The sequence below is a fragment of the Pinus tabuliformis genome, chromosome 2_1 (genome assembly GCF_031772625.1).
Source record: "Pinus tabuliformis cultivar Carrire ecotype Pingquan chromosome 2_1, CPIR1, whole genome shotgun sequence".
Classification (NCBI taxonomy): domain Eukaryota; kingdom Viridiplantae; phylum Streptophyta; class Pinopsida; order Pinales; family Pinaceae; genus Pinus; species Pinus tabuliformis.
This window is the reverse complement of record NC_142299.1, coordinates 71,262,636-71,276,489: the sequence shown is the minus strand read 5'-3', so window position 1 is coordinate 71,276,489 and position 13,854 is coordinate 71,262,636. Positions and strand designations below refer to the sequence as shown.

Genomic DNA, 13,854 nt, shown 5'->3' with positions numbered 1-13,854 from the left:
ATGGCATATCATCCATCTTCTCCACAATGTATGGCCCTAGGATGGAGGATGGTTGTTCCATTTGAACTAGCCCCTTTCCATGTGTTGCATCCTTATATGATGATGTGGCAGCTAGGGTTCTAGATGCTAGGGAACCCCCATGCAGTCTCTACACTAGAAACAATGTAGAGTCCCGAGATATGCCATAAAACTTTAGTTGTAGATGATCTCGTAATTGTTTTCCTTTTTTTATGAGGCATTGTAGAGTTGTCATGATCCCTAGATGACGTTCGAGAATTTGCTTTATGAGCCCAACATTTTGCTCTTGCAATCAAATCTAGATGGAATGCCCCATGAGAGTTTTGATCAAGATTTGAAAGCCCTTCACTCCGAGTTGAATGTCTTTGTTGCCCATTTTCCCACCATCCAACAACCAGTCTAAAACAAGGGTTTTGGAGGGAGTAGCCCTTATATGCCTAGTTTCAAAGCATAACCCCCCCTGAAGCAAAATGTCATCAAGATGAGCAAGTTCTTTGGATCTGTGGGCCATAAGATTTCAATGTGCGTCATTGGTGGCAGTAGGCTAGGGTTCCCAATCGTTTTCTCCTTTTTTTCACTCATAATATATGAAAAATTGATATTTCGTTGTTATTATTCAATACTTATAACATAATGTATGGGAGAAATTTATATTTTGCGGCTTTTTTTTCACTTTGACATAAAAAAAGATATTTAAACTTTGCATTTATTCCATATAATTATATAGTGACTTTTGATATATCTAAAAAAAATGAGTATTTTATCTAGATTTACATATTTAACTCATGTTTCTAATTTTATGGGTAGTGGTATTTGAGCTTTGAGTATTTCCCATGCAACACTAACGATTTGATAGGGCATAGGATATTTGCAAAATTTTAATAAATCCATAGGAAAACATAGGAATTATGCTTATATATGCAATTCTTCTCTCTTTTTTTCTTAACATATGGGAGAGACTTAAATTTTGAGTTTTTCTCAAGGAACAAAAAAATTTATTAATTAATATGTACATAGTCTCCAAAATTTTAACATATCTTTAGAAGAACATGAATATCATGGTTTATATATTCAATTTTCATTTTTTAGTTCGCCTTAACATAAAGGAGAGAGGTTTAAACGTTGTGCTTTTTATATAGTGCAACCAAGACTAATCCATGGTCAATTTGTAATCCTTGTAATTTTGATAGGTTTCAAGAAGAATAGAAGGATCAAGGATTCTATGTTCATTTTTTTATTTCACCTTATCATAGTGGAGAGAGATTTCAACTTTGTGTTTTTCTCATGCAACAATAAAGACTTGATTGGTTAATCATAGATTAGTTTTCAAAATTTTAGTATGTCTCAAGGAGAACATGGGGATATATATGTTTATATATTTAATTCACATTTTTTATATCAACTTTATATATGAAAGATTGATTTAGACATGGTTCTTTTTCCATACAATAGTGAAGTCTTAACAAATAATTAACAATTTGCTAGAAGAAAATTTCCAAAATGTTAAGGAGAATATGCAGTTTACATGCACATGTATGTGGACATGTATAATGCTTCACATATATCACAAGGTGGGTAATTATGGCTAACTCTCTATTATTACTTTAAGGTGCAGGGAAACATATCATTAGGTTGGCCTTATTAAAGAAGATCGGGCGAGTAAGTTTTGATCGCCTACATGATGTTTTGCATACCTTACATGGTTCTATAATCTATAAGTGCCCCATTGTTACCTTAAGGTGGTGTTATAACCCTTGTGGGATTGGAACCCTTACTTTTGGGGTGAAAGTCATTTTCATTGCTATCAGCTCCAAACTCAGTGTAAAATTGTTGTTAGGCCTTGGGAGGGTAGAGAGATTGGCCTGGTTTCACATATGTGTATGTAGTGTTATGCAAAACTTACATATATTTGACCACATAAAGTGATGAGGAAATTTATAAGTTGGTAAGCATTAGTAGGAACATAGGGTGGGTTTTGACTGACTTGTATGTTTATGGTGTAATGAATTTTTTTTCGGTAGCTCGACCCACAAAGATTTTAGCCTTGAATCTCATTATTTACATAATATTTCATATCACGACGACACCTCGTGGACTTTGTCTATTGTGTAACGTTATTTGTAACTCACATGTTTGACAACTAAGTCCAAATACATATCTATCTTAATTTTATATCATGTATATGTAAGTTAATTATAGTACTTCTTTGTTGTGTTCTCTATACATATAAATGTTATTGATAGAACTATTAAAATATTTTCTAAATTGGTTTACATCTTATGGCTATAAATTGTAAATTAAATATTTTTAAATGATCCATAAAACTATGAAAGCATATTTTTAAACTAATTTTTTATTTTTCTAAACTAAACTTTAAACTTTGGTTTATATATTATAGGTGTAAATTGTAAATTAAATATTTTTAAATGATCCATAAAACTATAAAAGCATATTTTTAAACTAATTTTTAATTTACATCTTATAATTATATTTGTAAGTTAATATTTCTAAAAAATATTAATGTTAAAATAACTTTTTTTTTAATATACTATTATTTTAAAAAATAATTAAATACTCGATAATATTTAAATTCTAGTTAATTAAATATCATATTATTGCACTATTTTATTTTTTTGGAAAATAAAAATAACTATAAGACTATGATATAAATAAATATTTATGAATTTATATAATATAAATATTTATAAAATGCATTACAAATTAAATATTTTTAAATGATCTATAAAACTACAAAAACATATTTTTAAACTAATTTTTAATTTACATCTTATAATTATATTTGTAAATTAATATTTCTAAAAAAATATGAATGTTAAAATAACTTTTTTGTAATATATTATTATTTTAAAAAATAATTAAATACATCACTTCGATAATATTTAAAATCTAATTAATTAAATATCATATTTTAGAAAATAAAAATAACTACAAGACTATGACATAATATTTATATAACATAAATATTTATGAATTTATATAATATAAATATTTATAAATTGCATTACAAATATTAACCAATAAATAGTTTTGTATACCTACAAATTATGTAACATATTTATTTCTACGTGCAAACGTAAAGTACATTGCATCAATGTTAATTCAATTCTCACATCATGAGTTTTCGCAATTTTGATTTTTTGTAATTTAAACGTGGCCAAGAAATTAAGTAATCGAGAATGATTGTTATTTCTAATTATTATGGATTCTACACCTTTATCAAATATCCCTTCAATGTCAACCTCAACTTCCTCGAACTGTTTAGAAAACCAATTTTTCTCTAATAATACTTTGAAACAAGTGCAACGGTCTTTTGTTTAACCTCATCTTCCTCGAAGATCCTAGAAAAACATTTTCCCTTTACAAAAAATTATAAATTAGTTTTTAAAATAATGGAAATTTTGATAAAATTATAATAAAATTTGGTAGAAATTTTTTAAAATCTGAATTATAATTGTAAATTTTAAAATTTTCAGTGTCTTAAGAGTTTTTGATAGCGCTAAATTATTTCTATTATCAAAAAATAATTCAAACACTTCAAACATTCTAATTTTTCGATTTTTTTCACTTAAAAAACTGCCCCCTGGACAATTCTTCTGTGGGGTCTGTACACAACGCCATTATCTTTTACAAGAATTTTAATTAACCCACTAGAGCAATTTGTTAAATGAAAGACCATGACCACGTTTGCAAAATAATTTAATTAGCTGACCAATAACAGAACCCACCCTGCAAGTCTAGTCATATCACAGTGATCGAGACCAAAATTGGGAGAGGTGCTTTTGGATTGGGAGGCCTCTCCACGTGTTTGCATTGGAATCATATCATTTGTGTTTGGAATGTCTTATGTTCTTCCCCTGGCCCTCAGCAAGATTCTCCAATCAACAAAAGGTTTCCTCTAAGGGAACTACGAAATTGTTTATTTATTTTAAAAATGAAAATTGACTATTTATGTAGTTTAAAAATGAAAGTGCTTGGACATATCAACTAGAGTTTCCAATCACGCCACCCTTTTCATAAGTTTAGATGATTGTCATTGTAAGAACATGTTAAGTTGTTTTAGTTACATAATGTTAAGTAAACCTTAACAAATTTGCACTTATCCAAATAATGATTAATTTTTATTTTTTTTTCTAAGTGGCATGTCCCCTGATTGGGTTTCATTCCACATTAATCATCTTCATCGTTTTCTAAATTTCAATTTTCGTTTTGTTCTAGAAATACTGGGTCATGATGCCCATGGGCATGTGTCAGAGACCTTTGTTGTTGTAGACACTGTGAGCGATAATGCCATTGGGCATGTAAAACACTGATGCCCATGGGCCTGTGTCAGAAACCTGAGTGATAATGCCATTTGGGCATGTGTCAGGAATTTTTATTGTTAGGACATTCAATTTGCCACGTTTTATGGAACAAGGAGAATTTGTATGAAACCTACATGTTAATGAGAGCATTTTGGCTCTGAAGGAGATGACAGTTTGTTTGTAAGTAGTTGTTAATGAAGTAGATGACGTTTGAGTGTTTGTCTCTAAGGAGTTCATTTGGGGAGTTGCTAATGAAGGAGGTGACATTTAAAGAAAGTTGTCTAGAGATGGTGGGATGGTTTTTCTAGAGATTGCTTTTGATTGTAGAAAGTGTTGCTAGGTGAACACCCAATGGCTTGTACAATATGACAAATGGATTTTACGATCTAATTTATAAGTTTTATATAAAAATTCCATCGGATAATCGAGTATTTTTGACATTATTTGATGATGAATTTGTGTAGTACTTGTGTGTGCGCGAAAGACGTGAATAATAATATTTAATTGTTAAAGTGGGAGTGAGTTATTTTTTTATTTTATAAAACGTTTCAGAGATCTATTTCTTTGTAAGTTGGTGTGTTTGGGTAAGTCAATGAATTTTTTATTTTCAAAAATATGTTTATTTGAAAGTTGATGTGTTTGAATAATTTAATGTTTTTTATTTTTTTTACCGAGATATAACAATTTTTTTTATTAGTATAATACTTTTTCTGAAAAAGAATAATATAGATGAATAAATTATTTTGAAAATTAATCAACTTTAGGTTAATCGTAATTATTTATGAAAAAGTAAAAATATATTATGTATTTTTATTGAAAAGTTAGAATCAAAGAAGCTTAAATACTATATTATTTCGGTATTTATTTTAATAATCATTATCAAAATTTAGTTATACAATTTTTGGTTAAATCGTGTCAATTTGGATTGTTTTAGGTGGTTGAGTGGAATGCTTGTTATTTTACTCGTCCATATTCAAATCCCCATTGTTGACTTTTGATTATGCTTAAATTGTACAATCTTAACAATTGACATCTATATTTTTCCAAATTTTTAATGTAATTTGACAAAAAAATATTATTAAAAAATTCAAAATATAATAAATTTACAAGTATTTTTAAAATTTATCTTAGAATATTTAGATATATAAAAATTGCATCATACCAAGTGTAAACATTTTTTCATATAACAATGATCTTAAATACGCTTGAAAATTTCCCACAGTCAAACTTAATTTTTATTTTTCCTGGTAAAACAAAAAAACATTACATCGTTTAAATGAGTAGATGGATGAATCTAAAACATATAATAAGCATAGAAGCGATACATCTTTATATTAAATTTTGGATTCGGTTTCTTATTAACATATGTTATTGTTGAAAAAGAGAAGGATCATCTGCAACTTGGCTCCCGCTCTGCAAACCCTCGAGATCCGCATCTCGCGCGTTTTGTAGACAACGAGCGCGCCCACTCTCTGCCGCCCTGATCCCTGTGGGCGTGTCCGCTTGGGGCTCTTCTACATGCTGCGGCCAGCCTGGCCCACGGAGGATCAGGCTATTACCTGCTAGCTTTTGACAGGCCTGTTCCCTAGGGCTTGCGCCCATGGAGGTGCTAGGCACTCCCCAGGTGCCTCTTCCACCTCCTCCACCGCCGATCTCATCAGCTGAGGCTTTTAACCGGCTTTTGGCAGGACTCCCAAAGAAGAAGAATTTTGAAGTTGCGAAATTCATTAAAAAATTGGATGATATTCCAGAGATCTCCCTCCCTCCTGAAACCCCGATTCAGGTTGCTTTGTCTTTGACCGAGCGAGCTCTCATCAGCCAGTTCACTGGACTATGGCCATCCCCCAAAACCACTGAGAGCTGGGTCAACAGAAACTGGGCGTCGTTGATCAAAGAAAGTGTTACCTCTTACTTTCTGGGGAGAGGATTCTTCCTCTTCGAATTCACTTCAAAGGATGACAAAGATTTGATCTTTTGAAACGGCCCCTACTTCATGGGCCCTCAGGGTTTGTACCTGAATAAATGGACTCCGGACTTCGATCCAGCAGTAGATGTACCCAAAGCAGTCCCGGTGTGGGTTAGGCTTCCAAATCTCCCAGTTCATTGCTGGAATTGGGATTCTTTGATGCACATTGGAAATGCCTTGGGGAAATTCATAGATCGAGCGAATAATAAGGATCAATATGATTGTGCCAGGATCTACGTAGAAGTAGATCTGGAGGTGGGGCTGCCAGAGGCCATCAAAATCAATGTCGGAAGTTGGACGCATGTGCAGGAACTGGACTATGAATAGCTGCCCTTCTAATGCCGGAAATGCCATGTTTATGGCCACTTTGCCAGAAGCTGCCCGACCAACAATGAAGCTGTGCAAGGGAAAGAGGACGGCTGGAACCAAGTCAAACGATTCAAAACTTCTTTCAAGTCGCAGAAGTTGGGAGGCACTAATGGCAAAGGTCCTCACCAGGCCTCTGCTCAGCAGATCCCGCCTAAGTCTGCTCCAGAAAACAAGTTCGATCCTCTTAGCTCGCAGCCAGAGGACACCCATGAAGTCACGGTCCAAAAAGTAGTGTCTCCAGAAAAAGGTAATCTGCACATCTCTTCCAAGGATGCAAGTGCTGCAGAAAGCTCAAAAGGAACCCCTGTCGAAGTTGAGGAAGAGGACCAAGAATCGGAAGACTCGGAGGAGGAAGGAGAAATAGGCGATTCCCAAACCTCTGTAAGGAGATTCACAAGAGGGTGCAAAATAGATCGGGAGAAAAGAGAGCAAGAAACGTACAAGGACAAGTTACAGGGCAGTCAACCAGCCCTGGAGAGGTTGTTAGCAAATAAGCCGAAGATGGCAAGAAACCAGCATCAAGGCTCCAAGGGAGCCCATCATCATAAATCTAAATGATGAAGATCGTCTCCTGGAACTGTAGAGGAATGGGGAGTAAAACGAAAGAAGAAGCAACGAGAAGCCTTATTAGAAGAGAAGCCCCATATATTCTTCTAATCCAGGAGACCAAAATGGAGGGCAACGAGTTTCTCCAAACCAGCGAAAAATTCTAGAAGGGAAGCAGAGGCCAAGCAGTTTCAGCACGGGGAGCCTCTGGGGGGCTGGGCTCTCTCTGGAATCCTCTCAAGTATAGGTTGGTCTCTGAGATTCAAAATACCCACTGGCTGTTCTTGAAGCTACAACCTGTGGACTCGAGGGAGACATTCTGCCTTTTTAATGTCTATGTCCCAGTAAATATAGGGGAGAAAAGGGAGTGTTGGGACTCCGTCAGACACCTGTTGGAGTCTAAGAACTTGGAAAACATCATTATTGCGGGTGATCTAAATCTCACTCTGCGCATGGAGGAAAAGCGAGGAGGCACAATCGTAAGGGACCCAGCAAGGGAGTGGGTGGAGGATCTCATGCAGGACTGGGATCTGCTCGATATCCCCTCAGAAAATGGTAAGTACACCTGGTCCAATAAAAGAATAGGCCCCGGTCACATTGCTGCTAGACTTGATAGATGTTTGGTGCAGAGTTCTTTTCTTTTGTTGGGCTTAGAATCCAGATTGCATATCCTCCCTTGCAGTGTTTCTGATCATAAGCCTATTATGCTTGAGATGTTGGCTCACAAGGATCTTGGCCCCATACCTTTCAGATTCAATCCTCTTTGGGTCAAGGATCCTGAGTTCCTGAATATGGTTCAAGACAGTTGGAAATTTCTAGTGAAGGGTTCTCCTTTCTTCATCTGGGAAGAAAAACTTAGAAGACTGAAAACTGTTCTTAAATCATGGGCCAAATCTCTCCCCTCCCCTGCAAATGAGAGAAAGCAGGCCCAGGATAGACTTGCTCAGCATCATGCTCAAAGTGAAGATGTAGAAATCACTAAAGAAGTGTTAGATAAGGAAGCCGAGCTTCAACAAACCTTCCATAAAGCCTGCCTTTCGGAGGAAGAGAACTGGAGACAATTGTCTAGGAGTTTATGGCTTAAAGCGGGAGACAAAAACTCCGCCTTCTTTCATAAACAAGCTCAAGCTAGAAAGAGCTTCAATTCTATTGCAAAAATCAAAGAAGGAAACTTGACTCACAAAGACTTTGGGAGCATAAAGAGAGCGACTTTCAACCACTTTAAAAATCTGTATAGAGAAGAGGGAGTGACTGACCCAAACTCTAAATTTTTGGAAGTGGTTCCTTCTACGATCACCCCTTTAATGAATCAGCATCTATAAGCTAAGATCTCTATAAAAGAAATAAAAGATGCTCTCTCCGACATGGAGCCCGACAAAGCCCCAGGCCCGGATGGCTTCACTGCAAGATTCCTTCAAGTCTGTTGGCAGATTGTGGAGAAAGACCCCTATAAAATGATCTTGAAATCTCAAAATTGCCAGAAAATAGGGGGCAGCACTAACTCTGCCTTCCTTGCCCTCATACCCAAAGAAAAGGGCGCTAAAGATTTTGATCGGTTCCGCCCCATCTCTCTTTGCAATATTGGTTATCAAATAATCACAAAGGTGATTGCAAATAGGCTAAAAGGCATCCTCCCAGCCATCATTCCGGAGAACCAAGGTGGGTTTGTTTAGGGGAGACAGCTTGCTGGCAATTTCATTCTAGTGCAAGAGGCGATTCATTTGAGTCAACTTCGCAAGGAGAAAGGTATGGTAATTAAACTAGACTTGGCAAATGCTTTTGATCGTGTCAGACTGAGTTTTCTTTGGGAAGTCTTGCATAAATTTGGCTTTGGAATGGGCTTTATCAATTGGATCCGTGCTTGTATAGTCGATCCTTGGATCGCTCCCTTGGTGAATGGGAGAGCAACTGGCTTTTTCAAAGCTTCTAGAGGGCTTAGGCAGGGTTGCCCCCTCTCTCCGCTTCTCTTTATCCTCCATGTTTCTTTCCTGAGCTTCTATCTTGACCAGAAATTGGTTGATCAAGAGATCTTGGGGCTCAACATAGCCAGAGGGGTAAAAAATGTAAATCATACTTTGTTTGCTGATGACACCCTCTTGTTAGGGGTTGCCTCTGTCAGATCCGCCTTAAAGTTCAAGGAGGTTCTGGACGATTATAGCGAAGCTACAGGCAGCAGTTTGAACAAAGGTAAATGCAAAGTTTTTTGTTGGAATATCTCTGCCTCCATTCTTTCGGCCATCACCAGAATCCTTGGCTTTTCTGCCTCCCTCAGTTGGACCTCTTTTACCTATCTGGGCCTTCCTATCTTCCGAAAACTAGCTTACTGCAGAGACTGGATCCCTCTATTGGATAAATTCAAGGCTAAAATTCAAGCATGGGGATTCTCATGGTTAAACCTTGCCGGGAAATCTGTCCTCATCAAATCTGTTCTCAGTGGTCTCCCCATCTTTCAATTCTCTGTAATCCTTGCTCCCATTGGCATCATCAAGAAAATGGAAGCCTTCATACGCAAATTCTTCTGGAAAGGTGGCAATCTCAATGACAGGAAAATCCCTTTGGTAAGCTGGGAGAAAATCTGTAAGCCTCAGAATGAAGGAGGCCTAAATTTCAAAGATCTCAACCTCCAAAACATAGCCATGGGATCCAAGATTTTCTAGAGAATCATTGGTCCTCATCCAGGATGGGCGCAAAGAGCTTTATGGAGGAATTATTTCATGGGGAAGCGGAAAAGATGCCTGGAATCCTCACTGCCCACCTCAGGATCGCAATTGATCAAACTTTGTCACAAAGCAGCTCCTCTAATCAGAGACAGAGCATATTGGATACCTGGCAATGGAAAAGAAGTCAAAATATGGGAAGAAAACATCATGATGCATCCCCCATTATCGAGCTACAGTTCTCTGCAAGTGCTACGACCGTGGTTGGAAAGAGCAGGTTTCGTTTCCCTTTGGTACATCTCGTTGTGGGCGGGCAGCAACTAGTTGCGTTGGAGACTTCCGCTTGTTCCTCCAGAGCTGATACAAGAACGTGATCTCCTTCTCACTCCGCTGAATGGTAAGGCTCCTCTGCGCGTTGGAAGGAAGGACGCCCGTGGTTGGGGAGCCACCCCAGGGCTATCTACTGTTGCACAGGGGTATAAAAGCCTCCAAGATTGTCCTCACGTCCCTACAGACCCTGCTGTGTGGAAGGGGCTCTGGACTTACAAAACCATGCCAAAAGATGACTCATTTTGCTGGCTGTTATGCCACAAAGGAATTTTAACAGAAGACAAATTGAAGAAGAAAGGATTCCAAGGTCCCTCACGATGCCACTTGTGCTGTGACAGTGAAGAGAACGCCCAACACATTATCTTGGACTACAAATTCTCAAAAGAAATCTGGCAGAATCTCTTGAGTCATTGGAAAACAGAATTCATCTTACCTACAACTATCTCTGACTTATTTGCAAACTGGTGAAACTTCTACCCAGAAACACTCCCAAAAAACGAAAGTTTCAAAGCTGAATGGCTCTCCTTGCCGAAATTTATCTGCTGGAAAATCTGGCTGGAGAGAAATAGAAGAGTCTTCAGAGATGAAAGCTTAAATCCGCAGTTCACCATCATCAAAATAAAAAGTCTATGGAAAGAAAGTCTGGGGGAGCATTTGTCGGACTCGAACCTAAGCCAGCAAGACTTAGACTGGGGTGCCTCGTTGGATCTCCAATTCTCTGGAGAAACAAGGCAACACAAGGATACAAAAGAGTGGCAATTCAGAGGGAAGGAGAATGAACTATCTGATTTGCTCATCAGGCAAGCCAGATACACTCTGTTCTTTGATGGGGCAGCGAAAGGCAACCCCGGATTGGCTGGGGCAGGAGGAGTTATAAAGAATAAGGAGGGCAGAATTGTGACTAAGTTCGCTTGGGGATTAGGACAATCCACCAGCATTCAAGCAGAAGCCTTGGCACTTCTTCAAGGTCTCAAGCAAGCAAAGGCCTCTGGTCTATCAGATGTTAATATTATAGGAGATTCTCAGTCCATAATTAAAGTCTTATTGGAGGATTCTGCTCTTGCAGATCTTAGATTGGCAAGAGTGATTTCAAGAATCAGAATTCTGGTGAAATCTTTCTAGACTGCAAATTTCCTTCATGTATTGAGGGGGAACAATAAAGATGCTGATTTGGAAGCCAACAGGGCGGTGCCAGTTCCCACTGGCTCTCTTTTGAAAGACGGAATGGAGGAGTGGGACTCCATACCATAAAATAGATTTATGTTTTACTGCATTACTCTGAATCGGTTTGTTTACCATGATGTGTATAGTTGGTTCTTATTGATTTTGTGTTCACGGTTGGTTCTTGTTAATTTTTTTTGTCATGATTTTGATACTTATTTTTTTATTTTAAGGAATTTGAGAGGAATATAGGATCTTTTTATTTGTGGTTTCTTTTCTTTATAATTTTGATTAGTTTAGTTTTATGAAGTTTAGGGGTGATTATGATAAAATTTATTTCTTCTAATGGGCAATGCTAGATTCTTCACTAATTGAAGGGCCCATTACCACAGGGAGCATTAGCATAAATGACTAAGAGATCTATTAGTGTTGTTCAAGTAAATTTGATTTGATCTGGTTACTAGTGGTTTCAGGCTTTAGGTATATAACGCCCATGGATTTGCCCATGGTGTTGATGTAAAATGAAGCCTATTTATAGGTCGTAAAAACTCCATGAATATTCGTCTTACTTGCTAGTGAGATCAAACAACGGTGTCTTTAGACACCATCATCTCTCTCAGTGCTTTGTGATCCCAACATTTGGTATCATAGCCTGGTGAATATCAAAAACTGAGTGGTAAATATTGAAGCCTTTTGAAAAGCCTAGTGAATATCAAAGTGGTCGGGATTTTCTAGTAGAAGTAGTTGGGGCGTAAAAAAAAAAAGAAAAAAAAAGGCAATGGTAATGTCAAAGGATGCTCGAAAAGCGTTTGACGAAATGTTTCAATGACATGATGGTTTCATTGGTGAGATGCAATCATGGGTATGAGCTTTGTTGATGAGAAATCATGTGGATCAACCAAATTCGTGTTGAAAGGACATATACAAGCTAAGATTAGGCAAGATATAGTGAAAGACATAGGTGGTATGGTTAAGAGAAAGAAAAGAACATAAGTGGAGTCAAGAGCACTTGAGTTTGAGCCAATGTGTAATGAGCGAACACACTAAGGGGTTTGGTCCAAGGTAGGCATTTCCCTAGGAAGTTGTAAGATGTTATATTCAAGCAGACATGCTGCGTAGGAACACACATAGTTGCAAGGCCTTAAAAGCTTGCTCAAACATACATGCAGTGTAGTGGTGCATGTAATTATCAAGTGTTGGAATAGACCACTTGGAGAGGTACCAGGGTGGCAGGTGTACTGGTATCCTGGCTTAAGGGGGGGAATGTGAAAACTCATATGAAAAGGTTGATGATTAGGGTCAAATCAATCTCCTTGAGTCAAGTTTAAGGGGGGGCATTATTAGGGCTTTTCGAGTAAACTTGATTTGGTCCAGTTACTAGTGGTTTTAGGTTCTAGGTATGTGACACCTATGGTTTTTCTCATGGTATTGATGTGAAATGTCACTTATTTATAAGCCAAAGAAACTCCATGATTATTCGTCTTGCTAACCAATGAGATCAAACAACAATATCTTTAGACAACACCGTCTCTCTTAGTGCTTTGTAATCCTAATAAGACAAAAATAAAATAAACACAAACTAATAAAATAGTATACTTATATTACTCTGTGGCACTTGAGTATAATTTCCTTGAACACTCAACCTTTAAAAGATGAGTGTAATGAGCAACCATGTCCATGATTAGATTAGATTATTAATGTATAAATTCAATTCAATTTTCATTGTGTTCTAGAAACACTGTGCCAGGGTGCCATTGGGCATATGTCAGAAACCTTTGTTTTTCTATACACTATGAGCGATGATGCAATTGAGCATGTGTCAGTGTAAGGGAACTTTATTGTTAGAACATTCCATTTGCCACGTTTAATGGAACATTAAAATTGGCTAGGAATTTGTATGAAACATACATGCTAATCAAAGTTGATATTTGTTTGTACGTAGTTGTTAATGAAGTACATGACGTTTGCGGAGAGTATCTTCCCCGTTTGTCTTTGGCGAGTTGCTAATGAAGGAAGTGACATTTAAGGAAAGTTGTTGATAAACACTGAACTATATTAAGAAGTTTTATATGAAATTTCCATGGACGTCCAATACTTTTGACGTTATTTGATGATGAACTTGTATAGTATCGTGCAAAGAAATGGAAAAGTCTAATTTTTTAAAATATTATTATATTTAATTGTTAAAATGGGAGTGAGTTATTTTCTTATAAATCTTTTCAAAAATATGATTCTTTATAAGTTGTGTGTTGGGATAAGTTAATGATATTTTTTATTTTCAAAAATGTGTTATTTGTAAGTTGAAAGTTGACGTGCTTTGGCCATTTAATGTATATTTCTTTAAATTTATATAATAAATTTTTTGAAAAAGAATAATGTAGATGAATAAAATTGTTTTAATTTTATTAATCAAAATTAATTTTTTCTAAGTTAATTAATTTTCTGTAAGGTTATAGAATTTGTTGTTAACTTATAATTTAGATTA

At 36.4% G+C, this 13,854-nt stretch overlaps 1 protein-coding gene across 1 annotated transcript; it reads left to right on the top strand.

The window, feature by feature from the left end:
- Positions 1-7,673: 7,673 nt before the first annotated feature.
- On the top strand, positions 7,674-8,543 carry LOC149198834 (uncharacterized). Its single transcript, XM_089400382.1, has one exon. The coding sequence runs from the start codon at positions 7,674-7,676 to the stop codon at positions 8,541-8,543; it is 870 nt and encodes a 289-aa protein (XP_089256508.1).
- Positions 8,544-13,854: the final 5,311 nt, after the last annotated feature.